The 23,290-nt window shown below is 33.4% G+C and overlaps 1 protein-coding gene across 4 annotated transcripts in view; it reads right to left on the bottom strand.

Annotated features, from left to right (window-relative positions):
• The window catches only part of LOC114336138 (uncharacterized), a 54,072-nt gene extending 36,672 nt beyond the window's left edge, over window positions 1-17,400 (bottom strand). For 2 of the 4 annotated variants that reach the window (XM_028286478.2, XM_050652461.1), the window contains exons 1-4: window positions 16,369-16,535; window positions 16,057-16,218; window positions 14,797-14,953; window positions 2,195-2,461 (exon numbers count right to left, since the gene is read on the bottom strand). In XM_028286478.2, the coding sequence (XP_028142279.1) occupies window positions 2,195-2,461; window positions 14,797-14,953; window positions 16,057-16,216 (584 nt within the window). In that variant the 5' untranslated portion in view covers window positions 16,217-16,218; window positions 16,369-16,535. Of the gene's footprint in view, window positions 1-2,194; window positions 2,462-14,796; window positions 14,954-15,701; window positions 15,850-16,056; window positions 16,219-16,368; window positions 16,536-17,260 lie in introns of those variants that run through there. The other 2 variants (XM_050652385.1, XM_050652520.1) reach the window with 2 other exon arrangements.
• Between the last annotated feature and the right edge of the window lie 5,890 nt (window positions 17,401-23,290).

Below are 23,290 nucleotides of genomic sequence, written 5' to 3'. Positions count from 1 at the left end.
CCCCGTGGACAAAAGTTATGGGACAAAAAACAAAATTTCTTTCTTTTGGGTTTCTTTGTGCTTTTTCTTTTGAATATATTTTTGTAAAAAGAAGTTTCTTTGACTTTAAAAAGTTATATTTAGGTAGGAAATTTAACCAGGAACAATTTTTATGTAGACGTGTTTGTACCAAAAGTTCATAAAACTCACCCTAATGTAACCTGTGCCCAGGGACTAATTCACCCATTTCTCAAAAACGCACCCCGTTAAATGGTAGCACTCCGCGGTTTTTTCAAATATAGAGATTCATTGACCATATGAAATAATAAAACCCCGTTAACGTTGTAGTTCCTTTCTATAGTACATAATCAATAGCCTATAATCAGGGATGTTTCAACTTCAGGATTATCATGGGGTGGCACAAAATATACTTGCCTACGGAAGGACAAAATATGGTTGTATTCATCTCCTGGAATACCACCTCGTAGAAATGATATTGGAGAATCTAGCTGAAGTCCTATATTTTTCAGGGTGGTCTCTAACATTTCATGTGGTATTGAGGGATATATATCAGATATGATCAGTCGTTTTGCTGGTGTGACTAATTTTTTACTGACAGGATATGGCTTCCGATGTTTATAGTAGGATTTATGGAAATAAGCTGCTCAACTAGGTCGGTTGTGGTTAAATAAATACATATTCTGCTGTTTGAGATCCTTGAGGCGAAGCATATATTTCTTGGTCCGATAATGTCTTCTATGGATTTGGCGTAGTCGTATAACTTAAGGTCTTCTTCAGATTGCATCACTACGGCTTGCTGTTTGCTGGGGAAGGATACTTTCGGTGGTATATTTTTCTTTACTGCTGCTGTGTACGAAGTGGAAGGCTGTGAGGTGTTTGTCATTGTGGTGGTATCTTCGGTTGGTGAACTCATATTTTTTTATTTATGGTGCCCTCGTAGTCAAAAGCAACCCTAGAGATGATCTTTTATTTTTGGCTTCTATTTGTGTATATTATAATCAGCAACCAGTAATTACTCATCGTAATTCTGGCTGCCTATCGACAGCTGATCAGTTGTTCCAATAATAGGTTTGTTGTGATTATTGATAAGAGAAGCAAAAACTTGTTTAGCAAATATGGTGTTGTGAATGTTTATATTTAGTGCCAGTAAGTGCAGTAAAACTAAATTTCACTCACCGAAATATCACCAGCAGGGGCACAACACAATAAATTCACTTCACTGTGACTCCTATCAATTAACATCAACTTTTTCTCCACCAAAACTGCAAAATATTACAGAGGTCGTCCAATGCGAAATAACTCGTTCTAGCTCGATTAGGCCAGTCCCGTTATCATTGCGCATTGAAATTTAATATTCGTATAAGATTCGGAATGTATAACTACACAAACCTTATATTACAGTATTTTACAAATTTGAATAAAACTAATTTAATACAAATTTTCTTCTATTTTTCGGGATTCTATGCCACTGTCCTTTGCTTAAAATCTAATGTGGAGGCTGTTATAACAATATTGTGATAACAATAATTATAATCATAGGCGTGCTAAATGATGCTGCAAGTCAGTCAAGTACGATTTCTTGTTATAGATAATCGATTTTTAATATATAATTGTAATGTGACGCAAAATCTAGGCATGGGAAAAAAAGTTTATTTCAAAAAAGTGTATTTTTGTTCTTAATGGCGGTACAGACTCGTTTTGTTAATATTAGGTATATTTATTTATAGAGTAATTTACACATACATACCAACATATTTTTAGATATTTCGGCGAGACGACATCAAAGCAAAAATGGAGAGAAACTGGCACCAAATAGCACAACACAGAGAAGAATGGAGAGCTCATGGGGAGGCCTTTGTTCAGGAGTGGATGCAAACAGGCTCAAGAAGAAGAGGAGAAGAAAAACATAATTCTCAAATTGATCCATTTGACTGTATTGCCATTCTTTACCATATTACTAATATGTGTGCCAAATATCTCGACAAAATATTCAAAACTAAAGCTGCAATCTTGGAACGCGTTTTCCGCGCCCTGATGTTGCCTCTTATTAAAAGTTTGTTTTAATTTATTTAATTACATATATTTTATATCTTCTCAATGTGTTTTCATTGAACAACTACTTAAATTATCTAGCAAGATATCTAACAAGAAATTTAGTCTGGTTTAAAACATATAGGTACATAGATTTACTTACGGTGTAACAATAAAAGAATCCTTATAAGTCTTTTGGACACTCTCCAGCTGTCTTCGTAATTGTTCTGCGTCAATACAATTTCTACACAAAATACCTTCCCATGTTTGAACACTTTTTTCTCGAATTTCTACCATCTTTCTACCAGCCGCTTCATTATATTTCATGTTTATATAAGCTTCTTTTAGTTTTATGAAAACATCTTGATTATCTTTGACAAACTGTAGTTTCTTCTCTAGTTTGGTTGTTTTGTTTCGTTCATTTATTAAACTAAAACATTATGTTTTAAATAGACAATTTAATACTTTAGGCGAAGCAACGAAGCACTAAAAGGCCCAAAACCTAGGAATTTTGTGCAGTAAGATGACTCGTCATGCAACTTTTTGCATTCGATTCGAGAGAGTGTCAGGCAATTTTGTGAACTAAATAGATCTCCGTCAAAAATTTTTGTGCATGAGAAAATGCATTTTTAAAGTACATCTAGAAGAGATGGAAAATAAAAAATTTAGAACTCAGAAAATATTGACGGAAATGAGTTCAATTTTTATGTTTGGGCATTTTGGAGGTCACTGAAAACGAATTTTATGACGGCGATGGTCTCCGAGGTACCTGGTGCCCAGTGTGGAACTCGTCGCCTGCGACGATCGAATAATTTGCGGGACGAACGAATAATTAGCAAAATGAAGATTGGATCGAAAAACTGTTCAATATTTTTCAAAGATCTATCGAATGACACTAAACACGACCTTCCACTCCATCCCCTCGTGGTAGGGTGGGGGTAACTTTAAAATCTTAACTAGAAACTCCTGTTTGTTATTACAGATTTGGATTGCTTACGTAAAAATAAGCAACTTTTATTCGAAACATTTTTTCGAATTGTGGATAGATGGCGCTGTAAACGAAAAAAAAACAATTTATCGTGATACCATAGGTAAATTATAGAAACAGTCTAATATCTCGAGAAATACACTTCCAAATAAAAAACCAAAAAATACGTTTTTAATATTTTTAAAGAACCTATCGAATAACATCAAACACGACTCTCCACTCCACTCCTTAGAGGTGGGGTGGGGCGAAACTTTAAAATCTTAAATAAGAATCCTCTTGTTTTATTTGAGATTTGGATTCCTCATGGAAAAAAATGTAACATTTTTATTCGAAACATTTTTTAGGATTATTGATAGATGGCGATATATATCCATAATTCGAAAAAATATCACAAATAAGATTTACTTATTTTTACGTGAGGACTCCAAATCTGCAATAAAAAATGGAGACTCCTATTTAATATTTTAAAGTTACCCCCACCCCACATCCAGGGGGTGGAGTGGAGGGTCGTGTTTTATGTTGTTAGATAGCTTCTTGAAAAATATTAAACACGTATTTTTTGGTTTTTTATTTGGAAGTGTATTTCTCGAGATATTAGACCGTTTCTATAATTTACTTATGGTATCACGAAAAAAATTTTTTTTTCTGATTATAGCTCCATCTATTGACAATTTGAAAAAATATCTCGAATAAAAGTTACTTATTTTTACGTAAGAAATCCAAATCTGCAATAACAAATGGGGTTTCTATTTAAGATTTTAAAGTTACCCCCACACCAATTCAAGGGGCGGAGTGGGGAGTCGTGTTTAGCGTCATTCGATAGATTTTTGAAAAAAATTAAACACGTATTTTTCAGTTTTTCGATCCTATCTTCATTTCGCGAATTATACGATCGTCCCGCGAATTATTCGATTTTCCCAGGCGACGAGTTCCACCCTGGGCTCAGGTAGTTCGAAGACCATCGCCGTCATAAAATTCATGTTCATTAACCTCCAAAGCCCCTTAAGTATGAAAATTTACCTCATTTCCGTCAGTATTTCCTGAGTTCTAAATTTTTCATTTTCCATCTCTTCGAGATGCACTTTGAAAATGCATTTTCTCATGCACAAAAATTTTTGCCGGAGATAAATTTAGTTCACAAAATTGCCTGACACTCTCTCGAATCGAATGCAAAAATTTGCATGACGATTCATCTTACTGCACAAAATTCCTAGGTTTAATGCTTCGTTGCCTCGTCTACTTAGCAATGTTATTATAAAAATAAAAATAGGAAAGAAAATAAGAACATTGCCGAAAAAAGGGGAAATGAAAACTGTGTTAGTTTTCATTTAAGTAAACCTTCTGTTTTTAATACCAACAACATATTTATCGTTGTTCCCTAAGGAATTATTAGGTTTAACCTGTAAACGTTGATTCGTATTGTAGCGGAAGAGAAATCTTGGCCGATCCCCGTATAACAGTAAACACCTCGAGAATGACGTAATCGGATGTGCTAGGCCTCGCCGGAGAATTCTGGAAGGTACGTCACGTAGGCGGAACAAGCCGATAGCTCGAGATGGGAGTCGATTGTTCCAGAATAACAACTGGGTATAAATACGGGCATATTTTGTGAATAAGTTTAGTGTATAAGATAAATTCGTCTGTAACTTATATAAATAAAGTCGTATATAAATTACGAACCGCTAGTTTTATTGTAATTAGAAGTAATTACACTAATCACGCTACAGTATTTTACGGAACGTCCGTCAGGGACCGGCAATGTTACGTTTAAACTCGCTCATTCACACTATACGTGCATCGTGCAGTGGTGCAGTAACGTTCACCAAGGTTTGCCACGTCGCGCGTCGCCCGTCGTTCAATTCCAACAAAAAGTTTAGAGATGAGCAAATTAAGCAAGAGAAAATTAGCAATAATTGCTTGCATGTTGGAGGAAGAGGAGCAGGCAAGCAACAAACCTAAGAAATAGTTGAGGGTACGAAGGATGGTTTCTTATTAGGTAATAGGTAGGGAGATAGGTACCTGCCCTACATTGTTTAAAGAACTACATGATGACGAAATTTGTTTTTATAAATACTTCGAAATGCCCCGGTATCAGTTATATGTACTCTTAGACAAGGCGAAAGCGGCGGGTTCTTTGGAGAAAATATTCCCATGAGATTTTTTTGCATAATCCCATTAGTGAGACATTCCAGAATAAGATTCAAGAAATCACCCACGCAAAAAGTGCTTCACACTTTTTTAAAAATTTTTTTTAATCAAATTGCAAAAATCAATGTTTTCGGCCCGGACAATTTTTTTTAGGTTTCTTGGACCATTCTGGTTAAAAAAAGTTCTCTTACAATTTTTCTCTAAAGTTGATCGTTTTCGAGGTAAACGCATTTTAAAATTGAAAAAAAAAACGAAAAATGTCGATTTTCAAGACTTAATAACTCGGTTAAAAATTATTACTATGAAAGTCAGAAAGCGACTAAATCAAAGTTTAAATCCCACCCTACAATATCCTGAAGAAATTTTTGTCATTATTTGATTACTAAGTTGGTATTTTTAAGTTATAATAATGAGCGCCATGCACGTATTAAGCGGCCGTCCATGATGAGCGCGAAAAAGATGCCATTCAGGCAGTCCAATGGCGCATCTCACTCGCACTCACATTTACAGACGCGTCATTACGATCTTATCGCGCATTATTAATTATTAAAAATAACAGCTTAGTAATAAATTAATGAAACAAATTTCCTCAGGATCATGTAGGGGGAGCTTTAAATTTGATTTAGTCACTTTCTGACTTTCTAAATAATAATTTTTAACCGAGTTATTAAGTCTTAAAAATGGCCATTTCATTTGCGCGTTTTCCAAATTTTAAATTGCTTATAACTCGAACACGATCAACTTTAGAGAAAAATTATAAGAGACCTTTTTTGTCCGGAATGGTCCAAAAAATGAAAAACAAATTGTCCGGGCCAGAGATATTGATTTTTGCAATTTGATTAAAAAAAATTGCTAAAGAAAATTTGGACTACTGTTCGCGTGGGTGACTTCTTGAACCTTATTCTGGGGTGTCTCACGAATGTGATTATGCAAAAAAATCTCAAGTTTATATTTTTTTCAACGGACCCGCCGTTTTCGTCTTGTCTATGTTTAGTGGAAACTTCAAACTGAAGAGATGATCTCGCCAAATTTTCAATTGATTGAACGCCGATGTTGTACACTTCGCGTCAAAAAAAATTGGTACAAGTCTTATAACCGAAAATCGTGTTTTTCTAATTGTGTAAATTGGTCTTGTCACATATGTCATTCTTATTTCTAGGCAACGTTGGCAGTTCAACTAAAATATTATATCAAACCAGGTAACAGCAGTGCGGCAGACAGCAAGTTTTTAGTAAGTTTACTAAAAATTAAAACAACATCGAGCATTATCGATTAGTCAGTCACATTTATTTAAACATGCATCCTAAAAAATTCTGTTATTAATTTTGTAATGTTCAATCATCTCAATTAAGTACCCATAAATTAATTCGTGTTCTATTATAATTTATGACAGATATGACATGAATGACAGATAATAACTCTAGACATGACATTAAATTATTATGTTTAATTTAAAATCGAGAAATGTGAAGGGTTTCTCGTAAAGTTGTGGGATACTAATAAATAAAACACACTGGAAAAATTAAAATTTAAAATTAATACAAAATGAATAACTTTTACAGTGAACAATTGTGAAACTTAAATATTATGTATTACAATAAAATTCGAAACTGCTGAAATATTAAGCACATAGGTGGAAAATGTCGCCTGTCAAAATGTTCAATGTGTTTTATTAAACGTATTCATTTTTTTTCGAATCATGAGAAATATAATAAGAATTTTTCACAGGAATACGTCAAAGTTAGGCCACACACATTACCATAATGTTTATCGGTTGCGTTCCGTCACAGTGAAGTTATTATAAATATTGACAATTTGAACTGTCAAAATTTCTATTTTATCATTTCTTGTTTAAAAAAATAATAAAATTGATAAGATAGCCTCAGTTGAGGAGAAAGTAATAATAATAAAGATGTTTTATTCAGTCAATAGTGTGCGAACAATAAGGTAAATAATAAAGTGGTCCTAACTTTTACACACATGCCTATTGTGGCAAATGTAGGTATTTTTCAAAATGTTGGAATGTGTTTAAATCCTAGAACAATTTTAGCTTTTGTTTTTAATACAGATTTTAATACCATATAAATAGCTTCTCATGATTTTTGTTGTAAAATGATTAGGGAAGCAGGAATTTAACAGTTTAGAATTTTACATTGAGTTACCTATGGCCCGTTTTACGATTCACCACCATAATTTTTGAACGTTATTTTTTGTATTTAGATTTAGTGCAATTTCATTATCTGTGCTGGCAACAACGCCGTGATTCACGAGCCATTGTGTCCAGTCTGAACACAGGTTTACATTGGGAAAAAAAAGTGTACCAGTTTTTTTTGACGCGAAGTGTACTTTCCGCATTCGCAGACTAGAAATATGCAGGAATGAACAGGCAACGACACGGAACGTCACTTCAAACTATGGTTTCAGAGAATCGTTGACGTTCTGAGAGCGGGAAGTTCCGTGACGATCCCGACATGAGAATATCCTGGCTTAAAATACACTACAGAATATTTTGAATTTTGATGGGACGTTGCCAATCCGCGACGGGACATTAACGGTCGGTAAAATGCGAATCGACCTTAAATGTTTATAAATTGGTGCTGGTTAGCATGAATAGTTTGACAATTAACTAACTTGGCCTGGATCTTGTGGCAAGTAGCCACATTTCGAGTAATTCTGAGGAGTGTTTTTGTATCCTCGCATTGATCTCAAATTCTGGTCTAGTGGTATACCAGTGTTTACGTAGGTAATTATGCAGGGTGATACGGTCCACATATTATTCAGTAAAAAGTTACACCGTTTTGAGGGTCCGGTTTGGGTAGAGATGGGGGAGAAGTCGGTAAATTATTAGTTTTTTTAAGTTTTTCGTCAATATTTCTAAAAATATGCTTTAGCATAAACAATGTTCTATACAAAAATGTTCTACATAAAATTTAAAACAAAAAAGATCCTACACATAATTGTTATAAAATCAACGGTTCAAGAGCTACAGAGGGTGAAAAGTGGAGGCTTTCGATACTTTTTATATTTTTTGGGCAATTGATGGTGGTTTTGGGTGGTGAGGTTGACGTTTCTTCAAGGGCTTATCACTAACAAACCATCGGCCAACGAAATAACAAATTTTATTTACAAAATACAATCCTGTTAAAAAAAATTTGTTTCATCAGTAATAATATTGCCCAAAGAATATAAAAAGTATCGAAAACCTCCACTTTTCACCCTCCGTAACTCTGGAACCGTTGATTTTATAACAATTATGTATAATTAAGTATTTTCTATGGGAAATAAGCCACAATTTTACTAAAAAATTAATTTATTAACGTTTCGAAGCCCAAATCGGGTTTCGTTGTCAAAACACAAAATACTATTAAAACAAACAAAAATGTTGTTGCTAAGTAAGAAAATTCTTCTAATAATTTATTTAATCTGACTCATTTATATTGGCAATTCAGACGTATATTATACATTTTAAAGTAGAAGACTTTAAAATGATACCGCCAATATTTATGAGTGGCGTTCCTGGGACGACTTTACTATATATATATTCCTGTATAATATACGCCTGAATTGCCAATATAAATGAGTCAGATTAAATAAATTATTAGAAGAATTTTCTTACTTAGCAACAACATTTTTGTTTATTTTAATAGTATTTTGTATTTTGACAACGAAACCCGATTTGGGCTTCGAAACGTTAATAAATTCATTTCTTAGTAAAATTGTGGCTTATTTCCCATAGAAAATACTTAATTATAAAAATGCCACAAGGAAATAGCTTCAGAACAAAATTATGTATAAGACTTTTTTTAAATTGTATGTAGAACATTTTTGTATAGAGCACTGTTTACGCTAAAGCATAGTCTTAGAAAAAATATTGACGAAAAACGTAAAAAAACTACTAATTTACCGACTTCTCCCCCATCTACCTATCCCCCAAACCGGACGCTCAAGATGGTGTAACTTTTTACTGAACAATATGTGGACCATATAGAACAATTTGGTGTTAGAGGAAAACTTTTACTTTGGATGTTTGGGTTAGGCCTTTTTTGAACCAATTATACTATAGGTACTACCTCCGTAACTTTGGAACCGTTCATTTTAGAAGGATTATGCGTTGGCCCTTCTTTATTTCAAATTTAATGTAGAATATTTTAATATAAAAGGTTTTTCATGCTTAACCGCATAGTTTTAGAAGTATTGACGAAAAACGTAAAAAACTACGAATTTACCGATTTCTCCCCCTCTCCCCCCAAACCCCCACTATTCCTGAATTGACATAGGTTTCTTTCATTCCTTAAAAGGAATAGTTTGGTTATAACTTTTTTGGAATAATTTGTATATATATTTTTTGTTTTGCCCATACGTAAGTGCCCGTACGAATAAGCCCAAGTTTTTCTAATTTTTTTAAGTTTTTTGTTGTTGTCAACGGTTATCTAGTTTTGTCAATAGTTGTTTTCTTTCTTTTCTATTTGGAAAGGAGAGGTCGGGGTGCACTTCTGCAAAAGTTTAGTTTAGTAAATATGTCGAAATGGAATCAAACGTATCGTATGATTTGGTAGATGTTAGTTCTGGATCAGCAGCCGACACGCCGCGCCATCTCGAAGAGGACTAACTAACGCTAAATTGGACATGATATCCTTTGATGATATTCAGATTATTCCTCCACCCAAACAGTATGATAGTCGAAATGATGTAGCGGTAGTCAACATGATACCTTCTTCTATTTGTAACAGACAACGGGAAAATTTCGAAGAGTCACCTATTCATCCTAAGGACACTAATTGTTTTACACAGTACTCAACTACGTGAGCGTAGAGAGTATTAACTACTGGAAGAAGCCACTTTCAACTTAAGAATTAGCACGGATAGATTTCAGCAATTCTTAGAGGATGGTATGACTGGACCTCGAGAAAGGTTTCCTAGGGATCGTGTAGTTAACTCTACGGAAGATTTTCATCAACGTGAAAAGAAGAATGAAGATTTTCATTTTATCTTCACTTAGTAAGACTTGAGCTGCTTCTTTGATATTAATGCTTTTACCGTCTGCTTCTTTGGGTGCTTAAAAACCCAAGCAAGTTTGCATATCTGGAATCTGACGAAGTATCCTCTTTTAGACTGTCTTCAATCTAATCGCATATAAAACAGCATAATGCTACTCTACATCCTACCAGACTGAAAGCAATGGGAAACTTCTCTGGTTACACCTCTGAGGCTTCTACAATTTGCAAGCCATAACGGATGCTGAGACTAAGGAAGATGAGGGAATTTTACAATTTATAATTCACGTCCCATCAGCTCAGCGCGGTAAAGTTCCAACATGTAAATCAAAAATGCTAGCAGTGGCCGCTCTTTTGCTAGCAGTTGCCGCTAGGGCATCTATGCCATTTCGTTCGTTGCAATCCGTGACTGAACGCCGGGGTTTGTTTTTGTTGGATTAGAGAGAGCAGCATATGTGCCTCCTGATGAGAGACTAATAAGTTTTGAAACCGGTAGAGGTGCTTGTTGCTGTCTCTGATTGGACTAGAATATGATGCGGCTGTATTTTCGTTTTGCAACGAAATTGAAAATGGTTATTCATTTTTGATTATCTGATTTTAATTTATGATGTATGTTCATTTATTCTAACAATTAATGGTCTTGAGATTTATGCCAGATAAAAATTTTTGCATTCACAAGGTACTTTATAAATGTACCTCAAAGACCTATCCTGTGCGTTTTTGGTTTGGTTTTAGAATAAATATATCTCTGTGTAATGGTTTATGTTTTTGTGATGTATGTATTTACTATCCTTTTCAATTTTTCTCATAAACCGTTTATATAAATATGGTATTGTTGTTCTCTTCAAATCTGTTCTTGTGAGAACAAGATTTCTGCATCGTTTTTGCGTTTTCTTGCCTCCTTATTTAAATCTTGTTAAATGTCTTGTCTGTAAAGACAATGAATAACTATTTTTTGTTAAAAATTTCTTACCAGGATTTCCTTCCTGCAACGCTTTTTCGTTATACCAGGTATTTTGTGTTGTGTCATATAGTTATTTGATGATACCCTTTTTCATTTTTATGTTTTATTTTCAGAGATAATTTAAATATCTGTTAGTATGGGTTGGTTTTGTTTAGACTTTAGTTAGATATCCTATTTCCTCCTTTGTGATTAAGACATCTAGAAATTGTGTGTCGTTATTGGGTGCAAGAATACGGAATGCAAGAAGAAAATTAAGTCCACTGAAAAAATAAGGGGAAAATATGAAAAGAGAACTTTAAAACTGCAGGAACTAAGTAAAATAACAGAGGCCGGAAAGGTCTAGATTGCCAAAAAATATACTATATTAGAATTCATACCGAGATCAAAGATGTGCCTATAGGTCTGGATCCCGCGTATGAAAAAAAAGTTGATTAATAGCAAGCTGAAAATTTGTTAATAGCTTAAGGGTGTCTGTTCGGATAAACTTTGATATATGGGAACACTGGAACAGGGGCAGTTATAATTGTGGAACAGGTTAAAAATTCGGAACGGTCAGACCACGAAAACGGCACATTTATGTTGTCCGACACAATAGACTTAAACTCTCCGAACAGAGATTAAACTCTCATGCAAAAATCAGACTGCTATTTATCACCTGTCATAATTCCTGTCATTTGACATATTCTACATGTTCCACTCATTAAAACGCCGATTTGGTGATAAATAGCAGTCTGATTTTTGCATGAGAGTTTAATCTCTGTTCGGAGAGTTTAAGTCTGTTCTGTCGGACAAAATACATGTGCCGTTTTCGTGTTGTGACCGTTCCAAATTTTTAACCTGTTCCACAATTAAAACTGCCCCTGTTCCAGTGTTCCCATATATCAAAGTTTATCCGACTAGACACCCTTAAGCTATTAACAAATTTTCAGCTTGCTATTAATCAACTTTTTTTTCATACGCGGGACCCAGACCTACTAGATAAGGAATAGACCAAGGCATTTAGCATTGATTGTTAAATACAGCACCTAGAAAGTTTAATTGTATTCAGGATCATGTCAGAAAAAAAGTCTACTATAGAAGAATGGTTGGGAATGTATTTTTGCATTTTAAAGTGCATAAAATGCATCCTAAAATGCATAAAAATGCCGAAATAAGTATATTAAAGGGCCATATTTTGTTGTTTTGCGATTTTTGGGGTCGCTGAATACGAATTCAGCGACTCCAAAAACTACCGCCCTCAGAACCAACCACTGGAGCACCTGGTACCCAGGTTCACTGCTAAGGCACGTCATCTATAGTTTCGATGGTTTTCGGCACTAAATTGATGCAAACAGGTTACTCGGGGGTTTTGGGATCGCTGAACAAGAATACTCCAACATAACCGACCTCCGGTGCATCTGGTGCCCAAAAATCCTCCTATATCCAAAAGGTAACATGCCTTAGTAGTGAACTTGGGCACCAGGTGGTCTGGGGATCGGTTCTGATGGCATATTCGTATTCAGTAACCCCAATACTGCCCGATTAATTTACATGCGTCAATTTAATGCCGAAAACAATGCCGAAGACAATGGGGACCAGGTGCTCCGGGGGTCGGTTCTGATGGCGTATTTGTGTTAAGCGTCTCCAAAAATCCAAGTAATCTGTTTGCACCAATTTAGTGCCGATCTTCAAACCTCCAGGTGACGTGCCTTACCAATAACTTTTGGCGTAGTCGTGTTCAGCGACCACAAAACCCCCGAGTAACAAAAGTTGGCCCTTTTTTTTTCTTTTATGTCCTTTGGGAACTGCGCCCATTGAGCCAGCAACACTTCTTGAAATCGACGCCTCACTATACACCAAGACTTAGGTAGTAGGTTAGGGAAAAAACTTTTCGCATCCAGATCGTTCAGGGTGACTAACCACATACTAAGTAGGGATACGGGGTATTATTAATTTACACGACTAATTTTATAATTTAAAGTTTCAATTTACACGACTTAACATAATTTAGCAGAATCCTAAAGATTGACGGTTTGTTCAAAGCTAGTAAGTTCATCAGATTATATGGGGGATAAATGTTTTCTTGCAATAGCTGCATATTCAACAAATTTCTTTTTGTATCATATTTGTCACATGCAAAAATATATGCTTTTTCTCATGAGGATCTTTCAGTGCGTCACAGTTTTTCGATTTCTTTCTAACGCATTAAATTGCATTTGACAGAAAAAAACGCACGTCGGTGATTACATTTCGTCGGTGACATTTATAAAATTTATTCTAGTTGTCAACAGATGGCGCTATAATCGAAAAAAAAATTATTTACGAATTATATAATATATCTACGAATATAATATGTACAATTTATAAGACTATATAAATCAAAGAAAATACCATTTTATAAATGCAATAAACACAATTGATTTGATTTTATGCCAAATTTCAAAGTGTGTCGCTCCTAGCGGATTAGTAATGCAACTTTCACCGGTAATTTTTAAATTTATTTTTTAATTGATATCGCTTAATATTTACAACGCAAAAAGGTAATTAAATTGTAATTGATTTTTTTAGATTTTGCTAATCATTTTGACGTTCTATTGATGAAATATTAATTTCTTACTTCGGAGACTTTCACAATTATCGTGTAGATGGCGCTAATATTAATAGGTTGATTTATAATTTTATAATTAATGTTTTTATTTTTAATTTTAAATTAATCACTTTGACATTTATGTCAAATTTCCAGTAAACGTTTACAGACTTGTCACTACTGGCACTCGCGAATTTTTAAATATCCCCTCTACGTACGAGCTCACAGCGTATATTGATTTTATGTAGATGTGCGGGATAACAGGCATGACCAAATTTTAGTAGAGAGATAGTAACAATATCGTGTCTTGAAAAATCTAAATTTTTATGCCAATAATCTGTCGGGATTTTCGGATGTAAAAGAGTACACCTTGTCGGACAATTTACATAGTATTGATTCCATTGAAGTTTCCAGTTATCATGTAGTCTGGTTTTACTTATGGTTAAACATTCTTGAAGTCCAATACCATTCAATGTTTCCTCGCCACTGAAAGTGCTGTCTTTTGCCAACTGATCTACTTTTTCATTATTTTCGAGTCCAACATGAGCTTTAATCAACGTGAATACAATATTACACTGCATAGTTGTTAGATTAGATAATAGTATCTTTAATTCTTTGATGTAAGGATTTAAGTTGGCCCTTAATGTGATTATTTTGACATGTTTATGCAATTTGATTGCATTTTATGTAATTTAAAATGCAATTATGCATTTTCACCCATTTTTCTATAGTACACTCTTTTCCTGACATCATACTGAACACATCTCAAAAAGCTGGAAGTTTTTACATGCTGTACCTATTTAAAAATTGATTTATTCCTGTGTTTTTAGTGCTAAATGCCCTGGTATAGAACCTAACCGCATGAATTAAGTACCTACTAAGATGATACAGCTTCTTGAGCTACTTCTCAAAAGCAGTATTTATTTTAAATATTAAATTCTTTCCCTAGGGATATTTTGAAATTTAAAGAGATGTCACGATATTCCTTCTGTTAACTCCCACATTCAATCGATATCTTACCTTTTTAACTAGTCTATTTCTTTCAAATGTTTGTAGTTTTAAGATAAATGACAATATCACAATAAATTGATAAGAAGATGCATACCATAAGTTAACTTTTTCAACTTCCAAATCTAAAAGCTTATTTCTATTTTCTAACTCAATGATCTTATTTTTCAATAGTTTTACTTCGTCGCCGTCGTCTAAGATACTGGTACTAATTGATGAAGCACTTTGTACATCCCCAGCTTCACAGCCAATACCTGCAAAATAAAAAGAATTAGCTAGGTTTGTAATAAAACCATAAGGGAAAGAAAAATATATTGTAATCGAATTGAATTTCTTTACACAATAAGCAAGACAAAAACGTTTTCATTTATACAGTGACGAGCGCCCTAATAACCGGCAAAATAGCTCAAAAGATTGAAAACATAATACATTGCGAAACAAAAAGAGATGAAACTAGTGAATATGAAAATGATCGTTATAAACGTATAAATTACATTACATAGTTTCCCATCTTTAGACGTATCAGAGTAGAAATTATTTATAAAATACTCCTGTCACTTTTCCAATTAAACGGTAACTGTTAACAGTACTTTCAAATACGGTCAAATAAACTTTTTTTATATTATGTGGCATCAGTAAAAGGTATTTTGAGTTAGATAAATTACATACATTCTTCTTTTTGCGTAAATTATTTTTTGGCCAACGTGTATAAATAATGATGTTAATGTTCATATTACTGAATAGAGAATTGAATCTCCTTTGAAATGAGCTACCACACGACCCCTATTCCCATTTAAAAAATAATCGATGACGTGATCACGCCCAAATTGATGACGTCACTATTATGGAATATACGTCAAAAAATCATAATTTGAAAATAAAAATCGACCCATCAGAGCTTTAACTCTGAAAATAATTAAGTCATGAGATAATAGACCGTTTCCACACTTTATGAGTGCACTGTATAACGTTGGCTATTGAATAAAGTTATAAACAACTTACTATTTTTCACAATCATATACTTGTCAGGACGACACGTTTATCATGCTCCACAACTAAAACTTCCCCTGTTCCAGTGTTGTTCCCATACATCAAAATTTGTCAAATTTGACACCGTTAAGCTATGAACAAATTTCTAGCTTGCTATTAATAAACTTTTCTTTGGTACGCGGGATCCAGGACTAAAAGTATATCGATCTTGCTGGGACATATTTTGAAAAGCAATAAAATATAGTTTGAAAATTTTATGGCTATATGCAAAACTAAAAAGACAACCTATTGTATAAACACATTCTATTAAATTTTCATAAACGTTTTTCATTGCGCTTGTCGATTTTAATCTTTTATCATATCTTACCTGCAGCACTGGATGATTTGGTTAAATTATTTGGAGTAGTTTTTTCTTCTTGAGATAGATCTCCTTCACTATTTGAAATTTCACCTGATTCTGAACTAAAAATGTATTCTTTTGCATCGTTAAATGTAACGGTATATTGAGGTTTGACATGTTTTGCCATAACTGAAATAATTTACGGAATTTTAGGGAACAAGAAATAAATATTCTGAAAACTGTCAAGTAAATGTCATTAAAAGGAATTATAAATGATTTTTGCTAGAATTCAATAACACGAAAAATCCTTTTAATAACCGAAACTAAATGTATACACACATTGTTTAATTTGATTCTTATTTCTCCCTCCTATTTTCTCTTAGATTTTTGGTGCAAAATCAGTTTCAAAAATTGAGTTTATCTTCTTTATAGACCATTCCAACATGCTGTTAAGATTATGTCAATATGGCGACTGGGAAGGAAACATAAATGTTATTCTATCAATTCTTAAAGTTCATGCCCTGCGCACTCTAATAGGGCTTTTCATCGACTGTCATTTGTTTCGAGCTTCTGTCATGTGTCACATAATATTAATATATCTACGTCATACGTCTTTGGTTTGTATCATTGGTATATATCAATAACGTATGACGTAGATATATTAATATTATGTGACACATGACAGAAGCTCGAAACAAATGACTGTGAATGAAAAGCCCTATAAAAAACATGTAATCGTATTTATTTTCCTTCCATTTTGTCAGAGGCGCTGATGTCGGCATTGTAATTGGTGGAACATGACTTTTGACAAATCCTGCGCTATCTGTGAATGTGTGTTCAGTGTTCGTGTTCGTTCGTTCGTTGTCGTTCAGTTATTTTATATGGTCGGTTATGTGATGTGTTTGTGTCATCATAAAAAGCTGATATTCAGTCGTGTTTTTTGATATTTTTGTTATTTTGTAATCGAGTACCTTTTTAAAGGTAAGTTTTTCTGATTTTAAGGTAGAGATTTTCTGATTGTAGGTACTGTTTATCCAACAGTTTTAAAATACACTTTATTTCGCGTTTTGTTATTATGTCTAATGGCTCCGTTCAGCTGTTGTGTGCAGACGGTGGAAAAATTCAATAAGTAAACATTTATTTAATTAAAATTAAATACTCATATTTATACGTAAAATGTCACATTCTGTATAAATAAATAAGTAAGTAACAAAAGTTGTTTGTGTTTTACCTTTATTGTCCACTTGAATAAAATATTAAATATTGGAAGTACCGTATGGAGGCTATGTACCTAGCATGGAGGCTAGATTATGGCACCCTTCATATCCAATCAACAACAAGAATGTTTAAAATTTCACACCTATCATGTCGAAGCTACAGACCACTTATGTGGAGGCCAGATTTGTAGTATCCTTCCAATTAACCAGGTGCTGAAATACGTGACATATTTTTTGAAGGGTAATATCCATAGATATAACAGAATAGATTAGGCCAGTTCGAAAAATAGCGTAACGCGGAACAGTTCGGGTCGGTGGTCTTAGCTTTCTCTCTCTATCATATGATGGCCACCGCCTGTGTGTCACTGTCGTTCCGTTATTCCCACCTCTTGGTAGATACGCTCACACTCGCACGACAGACAAAGATAGTTAGACCACCGTACTTGATATCGGCGTTACACCCCGATGCATTGAGTGGCATATGACTAGCCTGATCTATTCTGTTATATCTATGGTAATATCGCATTCTACCCAATCACACAACACTTTTTTCTATGTTAAAGTGTTTTAGATCATTTTAGCTGCATTTATTTGTTTTGCACAAGGATTAATTTAACATTTTTATTGGAATAATCGATAATATGCTTCATTTCTGTTGTGTTTTGAAGTGTGGAATGCGAAGTAATCCTGATAAAGTTCAGTTTTATCGGTTATTACCATCCGTGCTTTATTTTAAGCATGAAACCAACCGAACTAAATAAGTTATGATCTGAGAGACACAAACAATGGTCAGATATAACAATAAAGCTATAAAATTTACTATAAAAATGCTAAATAACTAACTACTCTACCTATAAGCAACATATGTATTGTCTGCCAACAACTTTCGAAAATATTCACTCATCTTTATTTATTCACTACTTAAAACCAGTGTGCGTCTTGGAAGAGTGTTGCCATCGTATACGCTAAAAGCTGATTGGCTCCGCCATCTTTTGCTCAGATTTCCGGATTAATTTGGAAGGGGTAAACAGATGATCAGTTGTTTATTTTTCGTTTACTCTGGTTTAACCTCACTTAACTAGATAGATCGAGAAATATTAAATTACTATTACTATTATTCAGGTTGAAAAATGCCTTCTTCTAAGGTAAAAGGTTGCGAAGTCGATTGGGGAAAAATAATGTGAAAATGAATTCTTTCCCAAAAGAATCTGAACGACGGAAAGTGTGGATTAAAAATATAGGGTTAAAACAAGATCCAAACAAATATGCTGTTGTTTGTGAAGTAAGTTCTTCAAGTAAAATTAATTGAGTATTTGCATTTGATGCATTCTCTTTATAATATTTATATCATTAAAAAATATTGTATTAAATATTTGAAGGTTTAGGAACACTACTTCTGAAATGTGGAAAAAAGTTAGACAAGATGGCAGCAGAAAATTAAAATGCAATGCTGTACCAACAATATTTAGAGAAGAAAGCGAAAGTATTTAATTATTTATATTGGTTTTTTGTTTATTCACCAATTTAACACCTATAGATATTTGTATAACAAGAGAGCGAAGTGCACCTTTTCCTCCCAAGAATAAAGCTTACTAGTTTACTACAGTAATCATTCAAGGGAGGAAAAGGCACTTCTCCCATGTTATACATTTTTCCACCTCCCTCAAATAAGTCATTTTTCCATTTTTAAAATATTTATATAACTGTTGATTGAATACATGAATCATAATTGAATACAGGAATTTGTGTATTCAATCAACAATAGAACTAACAAAATTTATTAGAGAACTAAAACTAACAAGTAGGTACAGTATAACTATCAAATTATTAATGAAATATTTTTAAATCAAAATAACAATTTACTGTTTTTACCATTTTGCAACATCTATAAATAAAATTTAAAATGTATGGATACTTACCTAATAGAAAATAGAGTAATAGTATAGGGTGTCAATAAGTTATTTCATCTATGCTATGACATAGTATGACGTCAACATCACTTTTACTTTTACTCCCTAGGGATTAAAAGTACTTTGTTTCCCTAGGGAGAAAAAATATGACTATGCTCCCTACAATGAGGCCAGGAAATGTATACTTTGGATAGAGGTAGGTGGGAAAATCTATTTTATTCAGTTATTGTGATTTGTTTCTTAGACAATCGGTTTGTTCTAGCACGAGTTTCAAACGGTCTGAAACCATTAGCGAATAGTGGACCAGCGCGAGTAGAGGGGATAGCACTCGTAACTGTATTATGTTCTCTCACTGACCAACTGTTTGCTGACTAGTTCGACTGTTTGCTAGAACAAACCTATTATTCAAACAAAATGTCCTCTACGTCAGACTGATCAGAATTTTAAAAATGTGTCATATCAAATCAAAAAATTTAAAAAATTGTTCCTGTAACCATTTTTAGTGGAAATAATAACAGTACTTATATTGGATCAGAGAGCCACCCAATTCATTGTTAAAGTATGATAAACTAAAAGTTAAACAATTAGGCATGCACTTCACATTATATTTAATGAAATATAACCCACTGGTACTCATACAAACTTGACGGCAAGCAAATTCAACAAATTTTTCCTCATTTATTAGTTTTTCACTACCGTTAAGTTTGGAAACAAGCGCTGTTGCCAAATAAAAACATATACAGTCGGAAAAATGAAAGAATACCATTTTTTTCATAAATAATAAATGTGAGAGATAGATTATTAATAATCTGATAATCTGAATAATATGTGATTGATGTGATCGTTCATGGGTATTCTTTCATTTTTTCGACGGTATGTATTTACCACAGCAACTACAGGTGACACTGTTTCTCTTTGTCTTTAAGAGTGTGAAACAAAGATAACTACAGTGGGAAAAATAAAGAATACCCATGAACGATCACATCGATCACTTATTTTGTGTTTCCTATCTTTTTCTATAACAAACGTTTATTATTTATAGAAAAAGACAACAAACATAAATTAAGTGATTGATGTGATCGTTCATGGGTATTCTTTCATTTTTCCAACTGTATCTGTAATATACGCTGAGCTCGTAGGTAGAGGGGATAATTAAAAAATCGCGAGAGCCAGTAGTGACAAGTCTGTAAACCTTTACTGGAAATTTGACATAAATGTCAAAGTGAATAATTTAAAATTGAAATTAAAAACATTAATTAGAAAAAATATTAGTTGGTCAAAGCTGTGGTATATATTTTTATCTTAAGTATACTTACGGTTTAAATACTGAATTGTTTTTTTAATATTTTGTAATATCTAATTATAATTAGATATAAATCATCTAAGCGCCATCTACACGATAATTGTGAATGTATCTGAAGTAAGAAATTAATATTTCATTAAGAGAACGTTAAAACAGTTAGCAACATTTTTAAAAAATCGATTACAATTTAATTACTTTTTTGCGTTGTAAATATTAAGCGATAAAATTAAATAATAAATTTAAAAATTACTGGTGAAAGTTGAATTAGTTATCCGCTAGGAGCGACACCAGCAAAGCTCAGAGCGTATAAGTGGGTGCGTTTGGATGACCATAGCGGCTGACTGTCAGCAGAAATCGGCTGAGTGGTTGTATCCAGCTGTGATAGGGAAAGCTTAGTAAATCTCTCAGCGGCTGACTTCCAGCGGTGACGTCTGACAGCTACTGCTGGCTCAGCTGTCCAGCCGCTGTGGTCATCCGAACGCACCCAGTGTCAGTCATGTTTTCCTATAGTATAGAAGGCTTAGATAGAAGGTTATGTAAGATTTTTGTTTGTTTATTTTTTCTTCTTCTTTTGTGGCCTTTGGAAGCTGTGCCCATTTAGCCAGCAACATTTCTTAAAATTAATGCCTAACTAAACCTAAATGCTAAACCTACCATACAAGAAAACCATTACGAACCTAAACGACCAATCAAGGATACGGAAGGGAAAGTAAAGTTATTTAAAAAATAAACCGTTGTTAAAATATAAACTAAATAAATAAAATATAAATTGAAAACAATAATTTGACATTATAAATGTAACCTCCAATATTATGACAGACGTCAGTTACCATGACATCATATATTATACTCGTCACTAATTCTAGCCAATGAAATGCTTGCTGTAATAGGAATGGCATATCAAAAAAATCTGACTATTCTCTATATATTTTTTCAAATTTAGAATATGGCAACAAGGGGAAAGTTATGTGCATTCCTCATTGTTTGACTTTTCCTATATCTTTAGTATCAGGTCATCGTACAATACAAATACTTCCTGCAATGATTGGAAGTAATGCAGAACAAGAATTGAATTTGGAATCGCCGAGAAAAAGGATTGGTGTACAAAATAAGAAAGTATATAAAGGACAACAAACATCTTCCATAAGCGATCAAAATTGTATAACTGAAATTCAGGAAATAGATTCTGCTCCACCTTTAGGTATAAAAAATATTTTGACATTTTTTTTATTTAATACACAATTTAATTTACCATCTGATCATGAAGCTATAAGTAAATGGTGTGAATGTTGAACACATGAGGGAGAAGCTGCCATGTGGCAACTCTCCTGTATAATATATTTTATATTAGTTCACATAAATAGTTAATTTATTAAGTCTGTTGGCCATGGTTTCTTCAGTCACCTTTCAAATCCAGGAGGGGTATTTAGCAGTCTTGATTCGTTACTTGGATGATCCGTTGTCCATCAAGGAAGTTTCTTGTGAAATTCTAATTTCTTCCTCTACCAAGGATGTGGCAGAGTTATCTTGTATAGGGTTTTGTTCAAGTGTAAACACTTTTTTGCGCCAGTCCAGAGCTGTCTGCCAGCGCTGTCTTGAATAGAAAGGTGGTCTATTTTTCATGCCACTGGCATTCCAGTGAGACTGGCACCAGTTTCTGGATACATGTAAACGTTACTTTATTTTATGTAAATATTATTTTCATTCTAGAATCAAAGGGAGACTTTTAACAGGTAAATGACGCTATCATTCTTTTTGTTCTAGAAAAACTGTAAATAGTATTTAAGGCAACGATTGTGAATGAGTGAGAAGTCTAATAAAGCCACGACGAGATACTGTATTAGAGCGTACGATTTGGAGGTATTTTTGATTAGATACATTTTGTAAAGTACAATATAAATTAGATTTGATAATGTGTAGTATTTCCTAATAAATTAAATACTATTAAGTGTTTATTGTTCTTGTAAGTTAGTGTGGTAAATAAATAATATGAAGTAAGTCTGTGTATTTAAATTAATATAAGTGTTCTTATTTAAAAATAAATAAAGTCAATTCAAAATAAATATTAATGCCTAAAAATCAAATTAGTAAAGTCGCTCACATGTCACTAGCAAAGAAACTTGTCAGCTTTTTGTTTCCGGTTGATTTGGACAGGTTAAGAATTTAAAGTGGTAACACTACATGTTAAATCAATCATTTTAAATTGTTTACAGTTTTACTTACAGTAGGAGAGATGTAACATACTTTTGTTTACCAGTATGCAAAAATTAAAAAATCTTTCATTTGATTCACCACTCAAGAACTAACAAATTGTGAAGAGCACAAATATGCCTGTACTTCGTTATCTGTCCGTGGCCGATATCAATTGATTGTCACAATATTGTATAGGTATAGAATAATTCATTTTATTACAATTAACAGTTTTTAGGTTTCCATACTTCTAAAGGAAAAACGGACCCTTATAGGCTCGCTATATACTTTACTATGGCCAAAAAGCGGTAGTGAGAAAAGAAGACATAACATCAGAAGAAACAGAAATGAAAAAAAAAAAGGTGTTCGACAAGGGTGTATACTTTCACCAATATTATTTAATATATAGGTACTCGGAAGACATATTAAGTAAGACAATGGATGAAATAAACATAGGCATTAGAATTAATGGCATGATCATAAATAACCTGAGATACGCTGATGATACAGTTCTTTTAGCTGAATCACATGAAAACCTACAGATACTGCTTACTTAATAAAGTGACCGCAGTAAGTGGAGAATATGGACTATCGCTTAACATAAGCTTTATTCCAGCAATGCTAAACCTACAAAAATTTTA

The sequence above is a fragment of the Diabrotica virgifera genome, chromosome 1 (genome assembly GCF_917563875.1).
Source record: "Diabrotica virgifera virgifera chromosome 1, PGI_DIABVI_V3a".
Lineage (NCBI taxonomy): Eukaryota > Metazoa > Arthropoda > Insecta > Coleoptera > Chrysomelidae > Diabrotica > Diabrotica virgifera.
This window is presented reverse-complemented; position numbering and strand designations above follow the sequence as displayed.